Source organism: Barbus barbus (assembly GCF_936440315.1).
Source record: "Barbus barbus genome assembly, chromosome: 19".
Taxonomy (NCBI): Eukaryota; Metazoa; Chordata; class Actinopteri; order Cypriniformes; family Cyprinidae; genus Barbus; species Barbus barbus.
In genome coordinates this window covers 16,628,333-16,654,533 of record NC_136747.1, presented here as the reverse complement: position 1 = coordinate 16,654,533, position 26,201 = coordinate 16,628,333, and the positions used below count along the sequence as shown (strand labels likewise).

General features: G+C 37.5%; 3 protein-coding genes across 4 annotated transcripts; 1 reads left to right on the top strand and 2 right to left on the bottom strand.

The window, feature by feature from the left end:
* Positions 1-1,144: 1,144 nt before the first annotated feature.
* Positions 1,145-7,686, bottom strand: LOC306885406 (counting factor associated protein D-like). The gene is made up of 7 exons (XM_079441890.1): positions 7,490-7,686; positions 7,306-7,365; positions 7,138-7,230; positions 6,884-7,056; positions 1,933-2,182; positions 1,639-1,834; positions 1,145-1,539 (listed from the first exon to the last, which is right to left on the bottom strand). The coding sequence occupies exons 1-7, from the start codon at positions 7,533-7,535 to the stop codon at positions 1,401-1,403; spliced, it is 957 nt and encodes a 318-aa protein (XP_079298016.1). The 5' UTR covers positions 7,536-7,686; the 3' UTR covers positions 1,145-1,400.
* An 828-nt stretch (positions 7,687-8,514) lies between these two features.
* On the top strand, positions 8,515-16,603 carry LOC306885405 (digestive cysteine proteinase 2-like). Of its 2 annotated transcripts, none has more exons than XM_079441889.1 (11): positions 8,515-8,909; positions 9,878-9,937; positions 10,018-10,110; positions 10,222-10,394; positions 10,483-10,732; positions 10,815-11,010; positions 12,190-12,380; positions 12,478-12,569; positions 14,534-14,695; positions 14,941-15,130; positions 16,243-16,603. In XM_079441889.1, the coding sequence occupies exons 2-11, from the start codon at positions 9,922-9,924 to the stop codon at positions 16,428-16,430; spliced, it is 1,551 nt and encodes a 516-aa protein (XP_079298015.1). In that variant the 5' UTR covers positions 8,515-8,909; positions 9,878-9,921; the 3' UTR covers positions 16,431-16,603. The 2 variants fall into 2 exon arrangements, with proteins under 2 accessions (XP_079298015.1, XP_079298014.1); XM_079441888.1 differs by lacking the exon at positions 8,515-8,909 and adding an exon at positions 9,483-9,650.
* A 1,989-nt stretch (positions 16,604-18,592) lies between these two features.
* On the bottom strand, positions 18,593-25,735 carry LOC306885788 (solute carrier family 22 member 13-like; the record flags this gene model as incomplete). The annotated part of the gene is made up of 10 exons (XM_079442581.1): positions 18,593-18,695; positions 18,805-19,005; positions 19,152-19,260; positions 19,350-19,561; positions 20,851-20,954; positions 21,491-21,605; positions 22,064-22,232; positions 23,265-23,419; positions 24,460-24,563; positions 25,397-25,735. 10 exons carry the CDS (start codon positions 25,733-25,735, stop codon positions 18,593-18,595), a joined length of 1,611 nt encoding a protein of 536 aa, XP_079298707.1.
* Between the last annotated feature and the right edge of the window lie 466 nt (positions 25,736-26,201).

Sequence of the window (26,201 nt, the reverse complement as noted above, 5' to 3'; positions counted from 1 at the left end):
TCACATTGCTTTCATATGCATCTTTTAACTACCACATTCCTATTTACGATCATTCATGAAGACAGCACAAGTGAAAACAGACAGAGACAATGGTAGCTTTAGCATCATTAGCCTTACAGAGTGCCAAGAAGCTCTTTCAGAAAGGCAATTTGGAAAATAAACGCGTGATACTTACTTTGTCTGGAGCTGACACTCATGCACGAAGCATTGGTATTGATTCCTACACGTATTGAGGACTTTACCGATTTTTTCCAGGACATTTCCTTAGACAATGAAACTTAACCACAGTGTCCTCAGCGGCTCAGATGGAGGGAGTCTATGGAGACCCCTGTGTTCGTTAGTGCATCCCAAAACACAACACTCGAAAAGCCTCTTTGGCGCTGACATTGTATATCTCCAGCAGCTACAGTAATCAGTAACGTTAATGGCTGCAGCTTCTCACTCAGGGCTGTGTCTATTCTTATAGGGCAGCGTCACTAATGGGCGGGACTTTTTCCCCTCAGTGACGTGAACAGAGGGAGAATCTGAAACTGCTTGTTCTGAGAGACTGTTTATGATTTTTTTACATTATAAAAAAAATGAGTGGGTGGATTTTTACTATTATAGGCTGGTTGTTTTTCACACACTGTGGCCACACAACTGTGTTCAAACACCTTATAAAAGTGATTTTTGCATAATAGGTCCCCTTTAAGAAATAGATGAGTATATAAATAGTAAATAGAACTTTGTTCTTCAAAATTTACACAGATGGATCAAAGGATCCAGATCTCAAATGAACTAGTTGTGCCATGTTTATTTTGCAGTAGACTAAATGATGCTCTTTCTGTGTCTGCAGCTGAAACAGGGGCTATTTTATGGACATTAGAATGGGTAGAGAATGTAAGACTTAATAGGATGGTTATTTTATCAGACACTTCTTCATCTTTCACCAGTGACATGTAGTGAAATGAGAGATGGGAGGTAACATCAGACAAATGAGATGAGCTACTAGCACGGTGGAAAAAATATATACAAATAAATGTAATATTTTTTTAGTAATATATTACAGTAATAAAAAATTTATTTTTGTTTTTTTTAATTCATCCTAATGTAAGAAAGAAAGAAAAAAAAAGTTAAAACAGACCGAATAGTCTGATACAAAAGATTACACAATATCGGAGTTTAATCATCAGCAATCCATTACATTTGGAGTTTGGCAGTTTCACAATGAGAACTTTATAAACAGACCAGCTACAAACCATAAATTGAAAATCATTCCAAAATAAGCTTGAAGATGCAGATACTCCATTTAATCAAATGAAATTATTAAAAAGATTATTTAGAAAATGCTGAAAATACCACTAATTTGAGGACAGTTTAAGGTACATGAGCTATGCCATACTCAGAGAAATTTGTGAGGACTATTTTGTATCATCCTTTTCCTTATTTCTAATCAGTATACCTCCTGTCAACCTGGCCCGCTCTGCCATTGACCAATCAGCGAAGTTATTGATACCGGCGCTGTATGTAAGACCGGCTCTGTTCGTAGAGTGCACATTTCTGAGGAGGAAGAGGATGTAAAAAAAAAAGCATATGTATCTTAAATTAGACACAGATTGCTTACTACTTCTATATTGCAAAGTTTGTCATTTTCCTCACCGTTGAGTATGTATAAAGTAGTTCTCACGTTCCTCGTGTTCCTTCTCACTTTCATACTGACGATTGAACTTCTCCTTAAAGGGACCAAACAGACGGTGGGCGTGGCTAACAGGGGAGGTGTTGACATAGTCTTGAATGGGGTTGGCCAATATTTGATGCTCCTCAACAGGATCAGGAAACTCTCCACAGGGCATTCCTAAACACATAATACATCAGTGAATGTTTGGTTGGGTGATTTGTAAGTGTAAAAGAGGCAGACAAAAGCATTTCACTGAATGTTTGTTTTCCAGTTACCTCCAGGTGGTATGAAAATGTCAGACTCAGTTTGTGGGCTGAAGTCACTGTAGTCAATAACGTATTTGTCATTGTGGGACTCCAAAAGGGTGTTGAAGCCCAACATCTCAAAGCGGTGAGGGGTGGCTAGGGAATCATTTCCCTCTGGACGCGTGACCCACAGACGATACGTGTTCTTCTTATGGCCAACCTGTGTGACCTTTTTCCAGACCTCACAGAGAACACCTGTGTGATTCTCCATCTTCTCAAACTGCAGAAAACAAACAAACAAACCAACCAACCAACCATCAAAAAACTCAAACATCTCAAAATCTCATAAACATTTCAGCCTTGTTGTTTTTTTGGTTTGCATTGAATCTATGGGATCAGTGGCGGCTGCTGGTCTTTCAAAGAGGGGAAGCTCATTTTCGGCCTACATCATAAAAATTGTCCATTTATTTATACGTAAATTCTGCCATCGTGTGCAGTTTGCTAGCTGGCTAGTTCACCGCCTGGCCTACTGTATGAATGAATGAATGAACAAACGACGGAGGAAATGTGGGAATTAGGTTAAACTGAAACAAGGAATGTGGTGTATAATTGTGTGAAACGTATAATGAAAATTGGCCAGCAATTTCGCCAAGCAAATATCAAGAAATAGGTTGCAGCAGTTTGTCTTTTGACTACACTTGCAAAGTCCACTATGGGACTGAGCTCGAATCAGTGTTGCCAACTTCTTTCGATGGAAAGTAGCTAAAGCCAGTTTGAAAAGTCGCTAATTGTCGCCAGATGACGTCATGCGCTAATTAGCATATTAATTACGTCATCGCGTCATATTGCCTTTTACATTTGTTTGTCTCTCTGTGCTCATACTGTATTTTAATGCAGCCAAATTCTCAATAAAACTGTTCTCCTTTATATATTTTACTGTTTATGTCGTCAGTCAACGGGATAAATATGAAATAGTGACTGAAACGCAGCCCTTTAAGAATACATAACCAGCTCTCCCTTAAGAAGTTAGTCTGCACAAAAATCCTAATTTATAATCGAGCCGTCGTCTGATTAAATCAAATAATGCACACAAGATAAGACAAGACAATTCCTGTGCTGTGATTTCGGCTATATTTGCATGTAAAATTAGAGAAGCAACATAATATCTATTTGAACTGAACGCGCTGCTCCTCTCAGCCGCTCACTGAACAGAGAAAGAGGTGCGTGCGCGCTGACCTTGCGCCGTTGCGGCAGTACCAGCGATCAGAGACTCGCTAAGGTTTGTCAAAGAAGTCGCTAGATTTGTCGCTAGTCACTTTTGGGGAAAAAGGTCGCTAGGGTGGTCTGAAAAGGCACTAGGGTGGTCTGAAAAGTCAACGAACCTTTATCACGTGACAAAAACGAGACGAGACGAAACGTAAATGCTGGTCATGTGACGATGACGAGAACTAAATGTATAATGCAATATTGTTGACGAATAAAAACGAGACTAAATGTGGTTTACAAAATAAAAACTATGCTAAAATGTCTCTTCATTTTCGTTGACTAAAACGAAACGAAATGTTATAACGTTATTTCGTCTCGTTTAGTCGCGTTATTATTAATATTTTGCAGTATTTCTGTTTCCGGTGTCTAACTTTAGGTCGCACTGCGCAGACGCAGGCGACGTCACTTCCTCAAGCCCCACTCGACTCGCGGCATTATTTCAATAGGGAAGACAAGACGACAACAAAGTTAAGTCTGACACAGAGAAAGGGACCGATGGCCGGCCAGCCGGGGTTCGTCTTTGGGAGATGTGTGTGTATACTTCTAACATGTTTGGTTGGTAAAATAAGTGTTGTAAATTCAAACCAAGAATTTGTTCCATAAAAGACGCTAAGAAAAGCGGGGTCAAGCCAAAACCTGACTTGAAATAACCTAATAAATCAATCGGGACTAAATCGGTTTCATAAACGACAATTCAAGTTCACGCAATCTGACTAATGCTATCCAGGTTCAGTGAGTCAGGATAATGTGAGTACACGCTTATTCTGAAGCAGCCCTTAATGTCGATCATGGATCAAATCGATCCACCATAGCAAACAGCGAATATTTGTGCTGTTTACCGCATTTGAAACATTGTGTTTTCCTCGGTGCATAACTGATACGTCACAGGTATATTTTTTACATCTGTAAATGTCAGAAAATCATGCAAATATATCCATTTAGCTGTCAGGAGTGAATGAGGCTTACGCGAGAGAACGAGCGCTGCGGCGCGCATGCGTGCTAAACAGACGGAGCAGAATAGAATACTAGCGCAAGAATTCTGAATAAAATATACATTCTGCTAAAATATTTGTTGTTGGACATTAAATGCGACATATAATTTTAATTTCCTACATATAAGTGTATTTCTATGATAGCAGCAACTGTTAATCACTAGCTCAAATTAGTTAAATGTGTGTTCCTCTTATCAGTTAAAATGTTCTAATAATCACAAAAGGTACAGCTGTCATATTCCGAGAGAAAGGCTGCATGGCTAGAAACTGCTGATCAACTGCATGCACAAGTAGCCACAATGTTAAAATGTCATTCGCCTACATTTTGGGCACAATACATTAAATACAGTTGGTTGTAGCCTACTTTTTATTTATTTGATTATTTAAGGTGTATTTTCTGTATACTTTTATTTTTGGACCGATAATAAATTAAACTGACTGTATGTGAAAGAGTCAGTGGTAATATCGATGCGTTCCTATTGGTCAGAGTTAGAGGAGCTCAGCTTAACCTGACAGTTAGCCTGCTCCGGACCAGGTTAGTTTGCCAGCATAAGTTGCCACAGTGACTGAGCTTGAGCTATGGTAATTTTGCTTTCAGAAACCAAATCAAGTGAAAATAAATCAGAATTACTGAAATAAGCCTGGCTTATTTGGTAAACTTGTTTTATGGAACAGGCCCCAGAGCGTCTTCCGTGTCTGGAATGGATGTATTCTTGAGTCTATAAGGTAACAATAATATAATAAGATAACCTTGTTTGAAATGGGTTTGGCTGAAAGAACATTTTGGTTTCGTCTATACTACTAGGTACTTATACTATATTGACTGGCTTAAATAGAATTGTATTACTAAAAAGACTAAAATACAATTTTCGTAGACTAAAACTAGACTAGACTAAAAAGAGTATGAACGCGACTAAAACTAATAAAAACTAAAATGACAGCTTCACACAAAGACTAGACTAAAACTAAAATTAAAACAGGCCGCCAAAATCAACACTAGTGTGTTCTTATATGTGGTTAGTTGATTAAAGATTAATCTGGTGCAGGTGCTAGAACTCAGGTAAGGGTGCTCGTTGTGATTGTGTGGTGGATGAGCCTGGCATGTCCTTTTTTCTTTGATTAATAAAAAGTTTAAAAGAACAGCATTTATTCAAATTAGAAATATTTTCTAACAATAGAAGTCTATACTATCAATTTGATCACATCCTTGTGATAACACATCCTTGCTGAATAAAGTTTATTTAACTTTCTTTAAACTTTTTTAAAGTATTTAGACCCCAAACTTTTGAATAGCTTATATTGTAACACAAAATCTCTATTTTGACTAAACACTGTTCTTTTTAACTTTTTATTTTTTAAAAATATCACGGGTCCCAAAAAATACAGTATAAACAAAAACAAAAAAAGCAGTACAACTGTTTCCAATATTGATTAAAAATCAGCATATTAGAATGATTTCTGAAGGATCATGTGACACTGAAAATACTGCTTTGCTTCACAGGAATTAATTACATTTTAAAGTATATTAAAATAGAAAACATTTATTTTAAATTGTAATAATATTTCACAATATTATTTTGCAAAATAAAATTCAGTATTTTTTATCAAATAGATACAGCCTTGATGAGCACTTTTGGACTGCAGTGTATTGTACAGTAAAAAAGTTTTCTCAGGTCACCTAAAATGTACATCATTTAGTTACATCAAGGGTCAAATCAAATATAAATGGCACATTAAAGTTAAAAGTTACTCACTTTTTTGTGTGCATGCTGTACAGGTCTGGTATAAAGAATGCTTTTGCTCAGGTGCCCGAAATGTCCACCCAATAGAGAAAAGTTTTGCTCAGAAAGAAAAAAAATTAGAGGGAACATTGCTCCCACAGGTCCTTAAATTTGATACAACTAAATTGAAGTTTAAGGCCTTAGACAGTTTTAAATACGTTAAATGGTATAAGAAATAATTTTTCAAATTGCCTTAAATAGATTTTTAAAAATTCTGCAGATACCTTGTAAATAGTAAAATAAAACTCTTTCCTTGATATTATTGATATTTGTGTATTGAAAATGTTTTTGATTGACATTTATGGTCTTTATTTTATTTGGGCTAGTTAAATTAATTTCCGGGCCACCAAAATCTGAAGAGTACCTGCCCGAAGGGCTACCAGACATTTAGAAATTTTGCGAGCCCTGCACCTGTAAATGGTGAAAATAACTTGCGTCCCTATGAGAAACAATTACCGAATAGGGCTTAAAACCTGTGACTTTCTTCTACAGAGCACAAAAGATGGCATTTTGAACTCAAGTAAAGTTTGATGACAAACTTTGGTTTGACAAAACTTTATCCAAAAGTTTAAAATAATGTTTAAAAGCTTGAACTTTGACGGTTTTAGAAGTTAAGAAAAGTCAGACAGACCAAGAAAAACTCCATATTTAGATTTCTTCAGACCCCATTAGACATCATCAGATTCAGAACTGCTAAGAAACCAAATAAAAACCATTAGACCTTTAAAAAGAGTCCTCTGCTGGTTGTTGCTAGGCATCGTTAATGTTTCTGAAAGATGTTGGCATATTTTAGAATATCATTAGCATGTTTTTATAAGTTTGGTAGCATGAGGGGGTAGAGGGGGAAGACATATGTAGAGCAAACTCTTTTAGACAATTGTGAATGTGCACAGAACCGAATTGTTCAATTTTGGGTGAACTATATCCCTAAGTTGTACATACTTCAAAGTCCTGCAGATCAGGCAGTGCTGCCTGTGGTCGTATTGGATCCTCCTTGGTACCTTTAAGCTGGAAACACTTAATAGCTTGGATTTCGGTCGCTGTGGTGACTGGCGTGATCTTGTAAATGACACCATAATCCAAGTCGTTTCCAATCAGAAAAGTACGCACTGTTCCTGTATATAGAGCATTAATGAGGAGAAACTACATAATCTATTTCTCTTTTAATACTGCCTGTTCCTGAGAAGATCACTGACCATTATAATAGTCGACTCGACTTCTGTTTCCCTCAAGGTCGTACCAAGCTTCAAATGGCTCTCTTTTCTTAGAATATGTCAGACAGAGCTCACCTACATAAAAAAGGGGATACTGTAAAATGAAGTGTACTGTACTGGGATGTACTGTGTAATTAGACAAAAATGTACCTTTGACATGATACACCTTCCCAAAATCGGGAACTGTTCTGCCACCAATTGGTGTGGAATCTAAAGAAAGAAAAAGATAAATCACACAATTCATTTAATCAACTTCTTTCTAACTAAAACACATAACCCAACATGCTTCTGAATGTTTTCTTTCTGTTGTCTTCTCTTTTACATAGAACTTTACCTGCAGCACACACCAGCAGCACAAACCCAGCTAGAAGAAGCCACATAGTGTAATCTAAAGAAACCAGACAGACATCCACTGGAGATGATGAAAGGCTTTTGACGGTCTGAAAGAAAGTCCCCCTCAAAAAACAAGAAAATTAGGAAGAGGTCGTTAGTGTTTGCACCAGCGACCAAATGTGGATAACAGACATTCCCAATATAACACATGAAGGAGGGACTGAATTAGCGTCACATGACATGAGGGTCCATCAGTGGGTGGACAAATATTTATTTAACCAGGACAAGGTGTATGTTTGACTTCTCTCAGAGATTGCAGGAGTGATCGTTGTGGGACCCCTGTAATCGGTCCATCATTCCCCCTGATTGCGACACCCCTGAGCAAACACACTGCAAATATGTAGACGTGCTTTTAAAAGTACAAGAATTCTTGCAATATTGGTTGAAATATGCAAAAGCTATATAAGTAAATATAAGAATTAAATTAACTTTAAACTACCAGAATAATCTCCAAGAACAAATTGAGGAATTGGCCAGCTATAGAGTGTTGTATTAGTTTTTGAGGTAAAAAGAGACACAGTGTGTGTATTATGTAAGGCACTGTTTAGATTGGGCTGAAGTTCAACATGTAGGACACTGATTTACAGTGACAACAGTGATAGATCAGTCTCCTTAAGAAATAGCTGATGAATATATAAATACTAGTACTGTCAATCGATTAAAAAAATGTATCGCGTTAATCACAGTCCTGGATTGTGATTAATTGCACATTTCTCCGCTAGGTATGAGACATTGTCCTTATTATTCTTTTGCTTTGTCTTTTTTTTCAGTCATTATCAGTCTTTATTCTGGCAATAAAACGCTATAAAGTATGAGAAAACGGAAAATCCCAACAGTGATTTTTTGCTGTGTACCTCAATGCGTGGTGTCGGGGCAGTTCAATTCTAGCATAAGTTTTCACCGCTTCCCAACGGAAGAAACGTTAAGAAAAATGTGGATTCGTAATGCGAGACGTGAAAATTTGGTAATTAAGAGGAACACGGCAGTCTGCAGTAGACATTTCATCTCCACGGATGTCATTCAAGGTGGACGACGAAAAGAGGGGGGCTGTGCCTGTTTTGTTTGCCTGGAATGACTATTCATTACCGGCAGCCAGACCAAGCGTCTGGGAGAGAACACAGCGGCCAGAGGATGAAGTAACTGAAGAGGAAAGCATGGATGTTGAAGTGTCTTGAAGTGATTGCTTCAGTGTCACGAATCCTCTCTTTTATTCTGGACGGCAGTGACTGTAACATCGAGCGTGTTTTGCAGTATTGAACACGTATTTATACCGAATTCATCAGGCTCAGAAAATTCTTAAAAAAGAACACAGAGTGATCTTCTCAGCTTCCATCGCTGCAACACTTGCGCCATCAGCCCAGGTCTATGCTCGATCTGTGATAATTTAATCACGAAGTCTGGTTTCATAGAGAGGGCTTAGGTTAAACCAGGATTAGGCAATAGGTCGATTAGGAAATTTAAGCAGTTTTTAGAAATGTGCCATAAAAACATTACTGGTGTGCATCTCGAGACAAAACAAAGGCGCTGATATGTTTTAAGATCAATCAGTGCAAGATTCTTTCAATTGAAACAGCTCAGATTTACATTTTCGTCTGGGATTAGGTTTAAACCTTGACTGTGAAACCGGGGATAAACCTCTAATGTATACTTTTTTTTTCTCAGTAGCTCATCTCATGTTTCAAGCATTTCTGCAATGTTACTTTCCATTTCACATGTCACTTCACTTGTAACAGATTTTTTTTTTTGGCGCTTAATTCTGATTTAAAGTGATTCGTTTAGCCAGAAACATGTTTAATATATGTACTTGTGAATGTCTAGTTAAAAATGAAGTCAGCAATTTTACCCACCAGAGGAATTTGGTCAAAGAAAACAGCTGACTACAGTCATGTGACAGCGATACACAATCTTGTCATATGACTTTAATTTAGTCCCTCCTTCCCGTGTTTTTATCGGAACTTCTGCTACCGTGAGTCGCCTTTGGCGTAAACACATTTTTTCCAGACGTAGAAGGTGTATTGTCATCTCCAGTGGATGTCTGGTTTCTTTAGATTACACGATGTTGCTTCTTTTAGCTGGGCTCGTGCTGCTGGTGTGTGCTGCAGGTAAAGTGTTGTCTGTAAAAAACAAACCAACAGGAAGAAAACACAAAAGCGTATGATCGTTTTCTTGTGATTTAGCGGCGGAGACATTTCCTGTAATGATGTGTTTAACGCAGTGTGTTGAGGATAAATTCTATAGTATTTTTAGGCTCAGTATGTTACGCTTTGTGTTCGTAGTGTATATAGGCTATTATGTTTTGTATTGTTTAGAAATGAGTTTTCTTCCCCAGATGCCACACCAGTTGGTGGCAGAACGGTTCCTGATTTTGGAGAGATGTATCATGTTAAAGGTACATTTTTTTAATACGTACACAGTACATCCCTGTACAGTACACTTCTTTTTAAAGTTACAAATCCCTCTTTTATGTAGGTCTGCTTTCCTTGCCATATGCTGAGATAAAGGAACCATTTGAAGCTTGGTACGACCTCAAGGGGAAGAGAAGTCGAATCGACTATTATCATGGTTAGTTATCATCAGATAATAAAACAATCAGACAGTATTTAAGCATGTTTATGTAGGCAAGCTTTTGGGATTTTATATTATGTTGTTTTCCTAATTGCTTCGGGTCTATAGGTACAGTGTGCACTTTTTTTATTGGAAATGACTTGGATTATGGTGCCACTTACAAGATTACACCAGTCACCACTGAGACCGAATTCAATACTATGAAGTGTTTCCAGCTTAATGGTACCAAGAAGGATCCAATACTTCCACAGACAGCACTGCCTGATCTGCAGGACTTTGAAGTATGTACTACCTGTATGACTAACTATCTTTTGTGGAGCAAACCAAAGGAACAAGGCTGAAATGTTTTTGAAATTGTTTGTTTTGCAGTTTGAAAAGATGGAGTTTTATGCAGGCAATCTGTGTGAGGTCTGGAAAAATGTCACTCAGGTTGGCCATAAGAAGAACACGTATCGTCTGTGGGTCACACGTCCAGAGGGAAATGATTCCCCAGCCACCCCACACCACTATGAGATGATGGGCTTCAATACCCTTTTGGGGTCCCACTATGATAAATACCTTATCGACTACAGTGACTTCAGCTCTCAAATTGATTCAGACATTTTCAAACTACCTGGAGGTAAATACATAACACATTCAGTGATTTGATATTTTTCCGCGACTTACAAACCATCTAATCAAATGCTCACTTTTGTGTTTAGGAATGACCTGTGGTGACTTTCCTGGTCCTGGGCTGGAGCATCATTTATTGGCCAACCCCATTCAAGACCTTGTCCACACCTCCCCCGTTGGTCATGCCCACCGTATGTTTGGCCACTTTAAGGAGAAGTATGAGCATCAATATGAAAATGAAAAGGAGCATGAGGAGCGTGAGCACAACTTTGTACATAATATTCGGTGAGGAAGAACTAAGAAACATTACTAGAGAGTTGTATTAAAGGGGTAGTTGACTGCTTTTTTCTAGGCTTGATTGTGTTTGTGGGGTGCAGTCTAATGTGTTAATGCTTCGTTTAAAAAAAAAAATTGCGTTATTTTTCACATAATTTACCTTTATTCTACACCGCTCTGTCCCTTCTCCTATGAACGCTCTGATGATTTCCTGGTTTTATGACTCCTCCCTCAGAATTACGCCGCTATTTGTAAATGCTACTGCTTATGTTAGCTTTTAATATATGATTTTATCCCGATTAAAACTTTAATACAGCAGAATACATGATTGCGTTGTAGAATTTTTGTTACAGTAAGAAATGTTTGCCACCAAGTATTGCTCACTACATTGCAACCACGCACAACGTCACATGTTTAACGCTTCTCGTAGCTATGTGAAAATTATCTCTGTCAATACACACAAAGTGTATAATTGGAACACCGTTCATTGCTGGAGCTGATGATCTGAATCAGGTGAGAGAGAGAGATGCAGAGCATGTGGAGAGCAGGGTGACGCGAGGAACATGACTAAGAACCGCTGCTTTAGAACATTGATTTTGAAAATTGTGATTCCATTAGAATCGTTATAAGACAGAATCGCAATTCATATATGAATAGATTTTTTCGAGCACCCCTAGTTTTGATGGCATGGCAACAACTCTTCCTCTTCTCTAAAGCAAGGCAGCATGGCCCTGCCCCCTTTGTTGCATGTTCCCAGGGGCGGGGTTTAAGGAAATTTCAAGGTTTGCGATGTCACCAACCCAGAAAGGGAGCTCGTTGTAGTCCCTATGAGCCGTAACTTTAGGCATTAAATTGCCATAATTTTAAAAGACAATATCTCCATTTGCATTGAACTTTCAGCATCGTAACTTTGCAGATATTGTTCATGCTCAAACAGTAACGTTACACTAACTAATGCTAAAAAAGAGATTGAAATCACAATCAACCACCCCTTTAAAATTTTAGGGAAAAAAGACATCAATTATGAAGCTTTTTTCCCTCTTGGTTACATTACATGAGCATGCTAGCTACCTAGAAATAAATGAGAATATGGAGCCATAATAATCTATACAAAATTATATAATGAAAAAAAGGAAGCAGTCTGTGTACTTGTCTGAAGACATTCTTTTTACATACATTTTTCCTCAGGTATGTGCACTCTATGAATAGAGCAGGTCTTTCTTTTTCCCTCTCTGTCAATCACCTGGCTGATCGGTCACAGGAAGAGCTGGCCATGATGAGAGGACATAAAAGGTCTCATGTTCACAGAAAGGCTCAGCCTTTTCCCTCTGAAATCCGCTCTATAGCCACCCCTGATTCAATAGACTGGAGGCTGTATGGTGTGTATATCTTGAATTTGTTGGGTTGTAGATGAAGTCAGAATCGTTCCATGCATGTTTAGTGATTCAGATGATACACAGACATATGTATTTTCAGGTGCTGTGACACCAGTGAAAGACCAGGCTGTATGTGGATCCTGCTGGAGCTTTGCCACCACTGGAACACTAGAGGGAGCACTTTTCCTGAAGGTAAATCTACTACCATATCCACTTTTTAACTTAAATGTGCAAGAATTCAGGCGTCAGCCACCTCCAGTCATTTTATCTGTACAAAAACAGTCTGCTTTACTGCTTGGTATTTGTCATCATATTTATTATCAAAAATATACAAAATCCTGAACTTTTTATTGTCTCTATTACAGGTCCTTCTCAAAAAATTAGCATATTGTGATAAAGTTCATTATTTTCTGTAATGTACTGATAAACATTAGACTTCCATATATTTTAGATTCATTACAACACAACTGAAGTAGTTCAAGCCTTTTATTGTTTTAATATTGATGATTTTGGCATACAGCTCATGAAAACCCAAAATTCCTATCTCAAAAAATTTGCATATTTCATCCGACCAATAAAAGAAAAGTGTTTTTAATACAAAAAAAAAGTCAACCTTCAAATAATTATGTTCAGTTATGCACTCAATACTTGGTCGGGAATCCTTTTGTAGAAATGACTGCTTCAATGCGGCGTGGCATGGAGGCAATCAGCCTGTGGCACTGCTGAGGTGTTATGGAGGCCCAGGATGCTTCGATAGCGGCCTTAAGCTCATCCAGAGTGTTGGGTCTTGCGCCTCTCAACTTTCTCTTCACAATATCCCACGGATTCTCTATGGGGTTCAGGTCAGGAGAGTTGGCAGGCCAATTGAGCACAGTAATACCATGGTCAGTAAACCATTTACCAGTGGTTTTGGCACTGTGAGCAGGTGCCAGGTCGTGCTGAAAAATGAAATCATCTCCATAAAGCTTTTCAGCAGATGGAATCATGAAGTGCTCCAAAATCTCCTGATAGCTAGCTGCATTGACCCTGCCCTTGATAAAACACAGTGGACCAACACCAGCAGCTGACATGGCACCCCAGACCATCACTGACTGTGGGTACTTGACACTGGGCTTCAGGCATTTTGGCATTTCCCTCTCCGCAGTCTTCCTCCAGACTCTGGCACCTTGATTTCCGAATGACATGCAAAATTTGCTTTCATCCGAAAAAAGTACTTTGGACCACTGAGCAAAAGTCCAGTGCTGCTTCTCTGTAGCCCAGGTCAGGCGCTTCTGCCGCTGTTTCTGGTTCAAAAGTGGCTTGACCTGGGGAATGCGGCACCTGTAGCCCATTTCCTGCACACGGTGGCTCTGGATGTTTCTACTCCAGACTCAGTCCACTGCTTCCGCAGGTCCCCCAAGGTCTGGAATCGGTCCTTCTCCACAATCTTCCTCAGGGTCCGGTCACCTTCCCACAGACTTCCCACTGAGGTGCCTTGATACAGCACTCTGGGAACAGCCTATTCGTTCAGAAATTTCTTTCTGTGTCTTACCCTCTTGCTTGAGGGTGTCAGTGATGGCCTTCTGGACAGCAGTCAGGTCGGCAGTCTTACCCATGATTGCGGTTTTGAGTAATGAACCAGGCTGGGAGTTTTTAAAAGCCTCAGGAATCTTTTGCAGGTGTTTAGAGTTAATTAGTTGATTCAGATGATTAGGTTAATAGCTCGTTTAGAGAACCTTTTCATGATATGCTAATTTTTTGAGATAGGAATTTTGGGTTTTCATGAGCTGTATGCCAAAATCATCAATATTAAAACAATAAAAGGCTTGAACTACTTCAGTTGTGTTGTAATGAATCTAAAATATATGAAAGTCTAATGTTTATCAGTACATTACAGAAAATAATGAACTTTATCACAATATGCTAATTTTTTGAGAAGGACCTGTATATGGGTCAAGAAACAGATTGCCTGCTGATATTTCTTGAAAGAAAAAAGGATGCTGTCATGAAATTGAATTATTTTATTATTATTATTATTATTATTATTATTCAGCGTCTGTCTTACATAATGATAATCTGTTGATTGATGAGCTGATCTTTGTAATGTCCAACTGAATAAAGTGTTTTAATTCACAGGCACAGGTTTGAACTAGTCCTTGTCTTTCTCTCTCTTTTAGACGGGACAGTTGACGTCATTGTCCCAGCAGATGCTGGTCGACTGTACATGGGGATTTGGGAACAATGGTTGTGATGGAGGAGAGGAATGGAGAGCTTTTGAGTGGATGATGAAACATGGTGGCATTTCTACCGCTGAGAACTATGGAGGATATATGGGCATGGTGCGTGTACATACACCTCACATCTCCACCTAACTCAAACATTTCTGATTGATTTAAATAGTTGTATAGGTCCCTGCAAAACTGTACAGGAGTTGACGTCTATAATCAGAAACACTATTTCCTGATTGCATGAAAAGGTCCCCCTATTATAATTTGCTTTCTAGAAGTAGAAACTTAAGTTTTTGATCCATCAGATTTTGGTGGTTAAAAGAGCATCACTAATCAGATCACTGTGTGTGTTTCAGAATGGTTTGTGTCACTATGATAAGTCCTCCATGGTGGCAAAGTTGAGCGGTTACACTAATGTGACCAGTGGTGATATTGTGGCACTGAAGGCCGCTATCTTTAAATTCGGCCCTGCAGCAGTCAGCATTGATGCTGCTCATCGTTCCTTCGCCTTCTACAGCAATGGAGTGTATTACGAACCAGCATGCAGTGAGTCTTCACAATATTTAACATATTATTTTGTTGGTATAATTTGCAAATATATCATAATAAAATAAGTAATGTAACAAATATATATATAGTATTTCTTAAAAAAAGGTTTCCATCTGCAAAACTATACGGAAACATTTTGGTAAATAATATGTATATATTAATTATACATTTATTTACTTGCACACAAGGTTATTTTCATAAACGAAAACTAAAACTAAGACGAAAACGATTGATGAAAAAACAATTTCGTAAACTGAAATAAAATAAAAATGTCAAAATATTTGAAAAACTAAAACGAAACGAAACTAACAACAGTTATTGAAAAACGAACTGAAATAAAATAATTAACAAAAATAAATAATCGTTTTCGTAATCATTACGTTCTCTCAATATGATTATGGTTAAATAAGAAAAAAAAGACAACCAAATTAGGCTACGTTTATTTTCATACTAAATATCTCAACACACCATTAGATATGACATTAAGTGCAACTTGTGTAGATTTATGAAGTAAAAAGGCTTACTTCCTTTGGTGTATATTTGTGTACTTTTACCTTCTATCAATCTCAGCATGGGTTCATTTTGTCGCTAAACGTTTGCCTCACTAAAGTTAAATTCTGCTGTCTTTCTCTGGCCTTCGCTCTGGAAGTAATCTGTTGATTCTGCTAAACTTTAATTAAAACTGAAACTAAAATGGAAACTAAACTATATAAAAACTAAATAAAAATGTGTTCACAAAATAAAAACTAAACTAAAACTAACAAAAATATTAATGAAACTAATAAAAACTAAACTGAATTTCTTAGCAAATTTGAAAACAATATTAAAATAAAACAAATTTAAAAATTCAAAACTATAATAACCTTGGTTACACATTTAAAATTACATATTTATAATTTATTTACATATTTAAAACTTTATTTACTTTTTAGAAATGTGGAATTAGATTTTTTTTTATTAGAAAATTTTATGCACAGTTAATATTTTATATTTCAAGTACATGCATATTATTTTGAGTACAGCAATGTCTTACAGTTTGCCTAAAATCAAGTATGCAGTACTCTTTTCTATAGAAACCAGCAATTTGTATTTTGTTTCTATATCCACAGAAAACGGGATTGATGACTTGGATCATGCTGTGCTAGCAGTTGGTTATGGGATAGTGAATAATGAGCCTTATTGGCTAGTGAAGAACTCCTGGTCCACTTACTGGGGCAATGATGGTTACATACTGATGTCCATGAAAGACAACAACTGTGGTGTGGCCACTGATGCTACTTATGTGACATTAGCCTAATATACTTACATCCTTCAGAAAAATCATACAAGAATTGTTTTTGACTATTTTAATTGCAGATGCTGTACAGGTGATCACAGTTTTATTGTGCATCAGTTGGAATGTCAATAAATGGAAAGTCTTAATTACAAAATGCTTGTTCATTGTAAAATCACATTAAAGCTTCATGCAGCAAAACTAACACACACACTCATACTTGTTCACAGGCAATGGTCAGTAACTAGCAGGCCTACATAAGTTTCATTAGACCCCAATTGATTCATTCTGATGTCCTCAACATTTTAAGACTAAGGCTGTGGTAACCATCCAGTTTTCTTAATGGTAGTTCCACTAATGGTGCCCTCTTCTGGGATAAAAATGTATTTACATTTCATCAGGTTAAAAGACATCACGGTCACAGATGTACCAGACAGTTAATAATTAAGGTCAAAACATTTAGATAGTCATGCAGTAATACATAAGTGTTTTGGTTAAAAGTATAATTAATCCAAATAAAAATAAAAAGTCCATCTTGATTTACTCACCCTCTTCTTGTTCCAAACTTAAAATCTGATATTTAGAAGAATTTTGGTCAGTGAGTGAAACTCGGATTCAGGAATGAATCATTCTGCCTGAACCACCTAATAAGAGCAAACTGTTCACTGATCTAGTTCTCAAATGCTCTCTCAAATGACCTAGTCACAGCAGTTTTCAGGCTTTTATGTGAATAATGACTTAACATTTGAGTCTTTTCCTCATTCAAAATTGTACACATGGATTCAGAAGACTTGAAATATAGAACAATGCTTTTATGGTATTCTGTAGGAATAAGGATTTAAAATGGCATTGGGGGGGGGGGGGGGTGAGTAAATAATGATAGGTGTATATCCTTTTACGATCTGCACCCCATCAACATTTAGAACATTAGACAAATCTATAATAAAATAGCTAATTTCTATCAAACTATTGCATGCAGTAAAATTACATAGTTGATATCAGGATATAAAGGTAAAAACTAGATTGTGTCATTTGGCAGTGTGCGGCTGAGATTTAAGTCTATGAGTTTGTGACCATGGATCGTCACGGCAATCTCATGACCTTCTACAGTATGCAGTAGTTTTTGTATCATTGGCTCAAGCAAAGTTGGCAACATACATAACAATCCCACTCTACATTAAACTTCTTTAATTGTGCATATGATGATGGGATTTTTTTTTTCACTAAAGCAACAGAAAAATGAAATGCAGTCAAACAACAGACAAAACAGCATTAAACAAGATGCTTTCCCCTCTAGCTGCTGATTATTCAGGATACTAACATGCTATTATACAATTTCAACCAGGCATAATCTTTGGGAACTGTCATCTCAACCTAAACTAAATGCAACCCACTGTCCCCACATAAAACAAATCTGGTGTTATTCCCAAACATTGGATACAATATGTCAAGAACTACTTTACAAAGAAGGCACTGGTTCACTCTCCACTAGACCAAACACTCACAACTTTGCCATTTATTGAGTGGCAGTTGGTGTTAGTAGGAGGTTCATTCTCATTCTAGAAAGCATATGATTGGACAAAAATCTGCGTAGTACAGGACCAGTCATGAATATTTTTTTGGTCCATTTGCCAGAAGAAAAAAAACCCCACATTTTAAATGTAAATATCTGTTAGTTCGGCTTACTAATTCACAAATGTTCCCTTATGTTTGTCTGGGGACCCACTCTCCTCAAAAGTTTATTTACAACCGGCTTCAGCACACCTGCCTGCAATTTTCAAGCAGTCTTGAGGAGCTGATTGGCCATTTCAGGTGTGTTTGATTAGGGTTGTATCTAAACTCTTCAGGATAGCGGGTCCCCAGGAACAGGGTTGAAGACCTCTGGTTTAGAGCATCTCTCTTTGTTTTGCATAGAGAGGTCTGATAAACATTTGATAAACAAAACGTAGTGCTTTCAGACATTACACTTTAGTTTTATTAAAACTGCTAATCCTGATGTAAATCAATCAAATACACAACCTACAGCCATTTCAAAATAGTTCAAATATCTGTCAAAGTCACAAAAGAGGCATTTTTGTATCAAAACCGGAACCATTTTCAAGTTTCACTGATCATCAGCAAGACTAATCATGTAAACACACAAGAATGAGACACTGCATAGAGTTTGTGTGTGTGATCATATAAGTCTAACTGGACTCATCTGCTAAACAATGCCGTTCCTGTCCCTCTGTGTTGCTTGGCAATTGGCTGGTATGTACAGGAATTTGTCCGTCATATTTCAGAGCTGACCTAAAGGAGGAGAAAGGAGGATAAACTATTTGAGGCATGTTTTCAAAGTAACAGGGTTTGAATTTTGGTGTGAACTATCCCTTCAATTTGATGTGGTGTCGTTGTTTACCTCTCAGTATCATGAATGCTGTCTGGTAGTGGTTGATTGGCAGTCTCAGGCAATGCTAGTGCAAGCACTGCAGCAAGCAGAGGGGTGGAGCCAAATATCACCATGGGCACAACAGGTGTGTGGCGTCCAAGCAGGTTTATAAATGGCGCTAAAACTCCACCCATCCGTGCAAACATAGAAGAAACACCAATACCTGTTTGCCTGTAGATAGAAAAAGCCAAATCAGATATTATTTCCACATGTTTGACTATATGATGAAATCAAGAACGAAAGGTCTTCACTCCCACCTGATTTTCATGGACTTGCTTACAGATTATGGCTTTTGAGAAGGTTTTGTGTGTGAGTACCTGAGAACAGTTGGGAATAGTTCTGCAGAATAAATATAGATGATGGCAAAAGATGCTGTAATTCCAAATTTCCCCACCATGGCCAGAGCAGTCTGAATATGAGCACTGTCTGAGAGAAAAAAAAAGGTTTGATAAGAAAATAATTACAAAGACAAATAAATTCGAGAAAAGTGCCTCTAGCCATGTTTGCCTGGTCACCTGCTGGAACAGTGAGGGTCAGAAGACATGCACCACCTCCAACAGCAAGGAACACACTCAGTGGGATTCGTCGACTACAGGGCAGGAGAACCAAGACCAGGGACCTTGCAGGAATTTCCACCAATCCAAACATGAATTGAGTGAGGTAAAGGTCTCCTCCGAGGTCAGACACACCCAGAGACAGACCATAATACACCAACACATTAACAAACCTGGAGAAACACAGACATAAAGTCAATTAAGGGACATCTTTATGTGTGTGTGAAGGGCATGACTACAAACACTCAGTGTTGGGGAGTAAGTAGTTACATGTAGCTAAATTACGTAATTTAATTACAAAATAAATGTAATTGCAATCAGTTACAGTTACAGAAAAATTGAATTAGAGTAATTAAATCACAGCTACGTCACACAGAATAGGACACATGATTATTCAATGACTGTTTTATGTCCTGTTTGGGTTTATATGCTCTATTTTCTAAGATTAGCTATTTTTTTTCCAAGCCATTGTTAGGTGCCAGTGTGTCCTCCCATAACTATGCAAAGATTTGATATCAAAAACAGTATCATAGCTACTAAACTATTTCTTGTTATGGTTTTAAATCTGTATTTAACATTTCAAATTAAAATATTAATTCAAGTGATGAGGGATTTCGAAAGTGACAATAATCAGTGTTGAGTACTACTGTTAGGGTTAACCCTGCCTGGTTTACATGTTTGAAAATAATTACCAGTTGAAATCATTAGAAATTTAGAAAAGTAATCAAATGTAAGTAAGTGAAGTAGTTACTACTTATTACATTTTAGACAGGGATCTGTAATCTGTAACCTATTACATTTCCAAAGTAACCTTCTCAACACTGCAAACACTGAATACTGAACTGCACACTATAGTTCTTCAACTATAGGAGCATTTGGTCCTGTGGATTTTTAGAATACAAACACTTTTCACTCGCTGATTGACATCTGTCATACTTACGTTTTTTGGGGTTTTTCAGTCATGAATTCCCACCACAGTGTCATTTCCATCACATGTATTGCGTTTTCATAGCATTTTATAGAATTTTTTCTTTTAAATTAATGGCAGATTCCTTTGTCTTGCTAAAGCAAATTTCATAACTAGCATTTCATGTAGCCTAAACATATACTATTTCTGCAGAATTTGATCAAATTACAGCTTGATTGGAAATGACACAACAAAAATATTATTTTTGGAGTGATAATTACCTTGATTAATGTTAGTGTTAAGATGAATTTTCATGTTATGGGACCATGGTAAAACATTAATATAATAGCCATTTGAAATGCAAGAATAAAAGATAAAGGCATAATCAAATGTGACCTTCATATAACAAAAAGCACAAAGTTAAAATCTCTCAGTTTTAATAAAAATATAAGAACAGTCTTTCACTCTTTCTGGATTTTTTCTCAAAAGTGATATATAAATTTGTTTGAAGTTGAAGAAACATAAATATACAAAGCTATTTAGCTGTAATCTGACCAGATGTAGAAGAGTATAAGAGCTCTCTTCCGCATCAGGGGAGTTCGGAGCAGGTCAACAGCTGTAAATTGACTCCGTTCTTGTGTGCCCTCATATCGCTCCACCTGTGATAGCAAAAGTGACACTTTAATACTTTGTAACAAATGTTATGAAACATCCTGTTTTTGAATGATGGATGTTTTCAGTCACTTAAGCTGTGTTCAGTTTCAAAATTCCATAATAGGGGCACTTTAAAATATATTTAAATAGAAAACAGTTTTTTAAACTGTAAATTACTGTAAAATACAGTACTGTTTTTACTGTATATTTTATCAAATGCATCCTGTTTCCCAGTTCAAATTACCCAAACACACATACATTTATAACAATGGGAGAAACCTTGCTAAATGTACTCATTGACCTGATGTGAAAGTCATCTACTTGTTGCCCTGGTGATGTGAAGTGAAGCTTCAGACTATCACTTCTTAAAGTCTAAAAACAAGGGCCCCTTGATTGCCCAGGGTGGGGGATGGTGTTGTCATGGTGATGCTAACAGAGCTATTAGAGAGTTTATGGGATTTGAAGATTGTGCCAGAGGCGTGACGAGAAAAAAAATCCAAAAAGAGAGCAGAGAGAGTGAAAGGGTCCAAATTTTTGATACCTGAACAGTGGGAGGTAAGTTGCGACCATTGACCGTAGCTGCCTTGCGCAGAAGATCAATCGCCTCCTCATTTCGGTTATTCACCAAAAGCCAACGGGCCGAATGTGGAAGAACCCTGAAAAAAAAACGAGGAGAGGAGGATGAAAGGAAATTTATGCTGTCAGTCTAATAAAGGCAGAGGAAGAGAGGAAGTCAAATAGCAAGAGTGAATGAAAAATAGAATTGAGTGCTGCTTTTTATCTACTCTTGCAAGGCCTGATTGTGTAAGGTAAGATACACTGAAAATTAGACCGCTTTTCATGGTAATTATTTATAAATAATAAGAAGAAATGTACATTATGTATAACAGATTTTAAAATGTTTGTTATCTCATAGAAAACAGTTGTTTTAAATTGCAACAATATTTCACAATATTAATGTACTTTACTGAATTTTTGATCAAATGCATACAGCATTGAAGCATTAGAGATGTCTTTCAAAAACAATCAAAACTCTTATCGACCACAAAAACTACTAAACTCCACTACTTGAAATTTACTTATTAACTCGATATACACTTTTGTGTTGTCTCACCATATATAGAATATAAAGAGGAATCCTGGTACAGAGATTGCCAGCTGTAGCTTTCTCCAGTCTCTGATGAGATAAGCCACACCTGCCAGCAGCATGTAGCCAAAACCAAAGAAGAAGTCGGTGAAGATGCCAGCCAGCATCCGTCTCTGTGTGCAGGTCCACTCTGTGCCTGTGCAGGAGGGGTGAGGGGAGGTTAAGTGTTCAGGGGTGGTTAGGTTTGGGGTTTAAGGGTTCAACCTAGGGTATTTAGGTCTGTGGTAAAGAAGAAAAGTGTGTTTGTTACTGTTGGCATATAAATATGTCAGTGGCACTGTGCAAGTGCTGGGGGGCACTTGAAGGGTTCAGGTTGAGTACAGGTAGAAAAGAGTTAGAAAATAGCGATGGTTCATGGATTTTTAAGGAGGATTTGTATGCATGTTGGTATTTGAGGTTTTGCAATAAATCTGGAAAAAACTCCAGAACATAATATTATATTATAATAGTAGAATACTGAGGTCAACCAGACTCTCCTCCTATGGATCAGCCCACCTACTACAAGGTGACTTGTCTAGTAAAGGCATTGGGATATAATATCACATTCCTATATCAATTGAGGGGAATATTTGGGGTTTTCGGACAGTCAGACTGTTATATTTTTTTTTAAATGTTTCTAAAATGTAAGACATTAAGTATGCAGATGAGCAGAAGTTCAGTATGCAAGTTTAACTTAAAAAAAATCATGTAGATGATTTTTTTATCCAGCAAGGCTAACTAAAAAAAAAAAAAAAAAAATCACCTTTAACCTGAGGTTAAGTGTCTTGCTCAAGGGAAAAATAACATTTAAACAGGAGAGGGGTCAGAGGTCAGATGTAACATTTAGTACAAGCACAGATCCTCAATTATGCCAGTTAATGTTCAACTCACATTCTATGATTAGTTATGTCAAGAAACATGCATGATCAGTAATAACTAATAAAATAGATTATGTTCATTAAGTGTATGTCTTCCTGATATTAAAGGGATCGTTTTAAGTTCCAGTAACTACCATAGTGTGGACAAAAAATACTATGGATGTCAGTGGGACCTGAAACTTGTTTTATGTTCCACAGAAGAAAAAAGTCATACAGGCCTGGAACTACATGACAGTGAGAAAGTGATCTGTAGTTTTGAGTGAACTATCCCTTTAGTGACTAGAGAGTTACATTAGTACTCCAAGTCTCACCTAGAACAAACGCATTGATTATCACGCCCGACACTGTCATTCCTATGATGAAGCGCAGGGTGACATAAACAGGGAAGTTTGGAGCGAAGGCAGCAGCCACACCAAACACTGTCTGAAGAGCTAAAGACAAGAGAATGGCAAACCTCCTTCCATACCTTACAGAGAGAGAAAGAAAGAAAGAATGAGAAAGACTTGATGAGAAATGCTGGTGAAAGGACAGGTATTTTTATTATAATCATACAATAGAGGCTTAAAATTATATATGAAGTGGATTCAGCTGAATTTTTATTCAAAAACCCTGCTGACAAGTAACTCTGATACTTGCGTTGTAATAAAATCTCAAAAATATGATGGCAAGCGTAATATTGTAAATTTTTATTTTTAGTGTTATTTTAGCATTTTAATGCTAAGAACTTTTAGCATTTAAAAGTACTTAATACTTAATACTTAACATGTTAAAGTATGTTAAGTATGAGGGGAAGTCGTGGCCTAATGGTTAGAGAGTCGGACTCGTAATCCAAAGGTTGCGGGTTCGAGTCTCGGGCCGGCAGGGATTGTAGGTGGGGGGAGTGAATGTCCAGCGCTCTCTCCACCCTCAATACCACGACTGAGGTGCCCTTGAGCAAGGCACCGAACCCCCAACTGCTCCCCGGGCGCCGCAGAATAAATGGCTGCCCACTGCTCCGGGTGTGTGTTCACGGTGTGTGTGTGTGTTCACTGCTGTGTGTGTGCACGTTGGATGGGTTAAATGCAGAGCACGAATTCCGAGTATGGGTCACCATACTTGGCTGAATGTCACTTCACTTCACACTTAATATAGCTACATTTACATGATTTTAAGACATATTGGGGCCCCCCTTGAACTTTGCCGAGGTCCCCCTTGAGAGCCACCCCCTAGTTGAAAACCATTGATATATGACAAACAAAGTATACAGACCACTACATTGGAAACAGTGAAGTGTATTTACTTTCTGTGACTGCATAAAGTCAATGTGTATTTGTCATTAAAAATGTATATGGGCATTTAATGCATAAAGAGTTGAATGGGAAACAGGACAAAGAAAGAGAAATAGAGCGCATTGAGCAGGGTTTGACCACTAGTTTCCCTCAGGTTGTTTAGGGGGAACAAAGAACACACGTGTAGTGTGAGGATGCAAATATGTGTGCGTGTGTGTGTGTGTGTGAGTGTACATACCTGTCTGCCATAGCTCCAAACACAACAGCTCCTACAAGCAAACCCAGCATATAGACAGAAGAACCCAGACTGTTTAGACCTGCCTTGTCACACACCAGGTCCCACTGCACAAGAATATGCACAAAACCCTAGTATTAGTTGATCAAAATCATTACTGGCATATTATTTTATTTATTTTGCACTTTTTTTCTTCCTTGCAAATCTCAATATTTATATATTACCAAACAAAAGTTTGGGGTATATAGGATTTATTAAAGTCACTTATGCTCACCAAGGATGCATTTATTTAATAAAAAAATACACTAAAAATAATAATATAGTGAAATATTAGCTATTACAATTTAAAATAACTGATTTCTATTTCTATTCATTTATTGTAAAATGTATTCCCACAATGGCAAAGCTGAATTTTCTTCAGCATCACATGATCCTTCAGAAATCATTCTAATATGCTGATTTGGTGTTCAAGAAAAATGTCTTATTATTATCAGTGATGAAGAATTGTTCTACTTAATATTTTGTAGAAACTGTTATACTTTTTTTTTGTTCAGGATTTTTTGATGAACAGAAAACAGTATTATTTGAAATAGAATTTTTTTTTAACAGTACCTATGTTTTGTTGTGTGTGTGTATTTTACTGTCACTGTTGCCCAATTTCTTAATTTAGTGCATCCTTGCTCAGTAAAAGTATTAATTTCTTAGGGGGAAAAAATCTTAGTGACCCCAACCTTTTGAACGGTTGTGTATAACTTATATTTGAGATTGTGATTATAGATTATAAATGTTATTTTATTATATGTAATTATTTAAACTAAGTAGGTTAGTTTATTTTATTACATAGCCTACTCTTGTTAGGTTAAATTCAATTTCGTTGTACGCATTTAAGAGATAAAAACTTGACATTTAACTATTCTGAAGAATGCAGACCCGCGTTTACCTCGGTGACAGTGGTGCTCTGGAAGATTTCGTGGCTGTACACCCATCCTGTCTCACAAGTTGAGTGTGTACTGTGGTTCTTTCCTGAAACAGCTGGGCACGACTCAGTGTGTCCTGGCAGAAGGGAGATGCTCAGATTCACATTTGAAAGGTTGCCGACAGTAAGGGACGCGTTCTCCATCCCTGAACCCCAACAATGGTGGGGTGGCGTGGCGCCTGTGAAGACGCTCGCCATCATGTGGAATGCGAGAAAGATCTGCGGTAGACATATCCACACATACAAAAGCTTCTGATATCTCCCGAAGCCACCGACTGTGGCCAGCAGCTGATCGAAATTCATTCCCGACCTTAGAAAAACAAGTCTCGAAGCAAATGAGCCTTCACACCTCCATCGAAATACAGTGAGTACGCGTACAGTGACGATCAAAAATAATGTCGATTTCTGAATATATGCCAGAAATAAATTTTCAAACCATCATGTGTTTTATATCCTGAAGAAAGCGCTCGGAGATCAATAACAAATGTTTACGCAGCACGTGCCATTGTGTTGCTGTTATAGTTTGTCTACAACATCATCTTAGCATCTTAAAATTATATTTGTAGTTTAAAAAGACGCTCAAACAAATCCTAATAAAGAAAGTAAGAAAAAAAGACAATTAAAAGCCAAAAAAGTGAGGAGATGTCCACTTTCCAGGCGCCTATTTCCACGGTTTCGCGCTCCTCTTGTTACAAAACCGTGAATCAACGAGAAAGGCTGGAGCAGAACCACATCGTCTGGAACGGATCGAGAACTGCTGCGTTGCGTC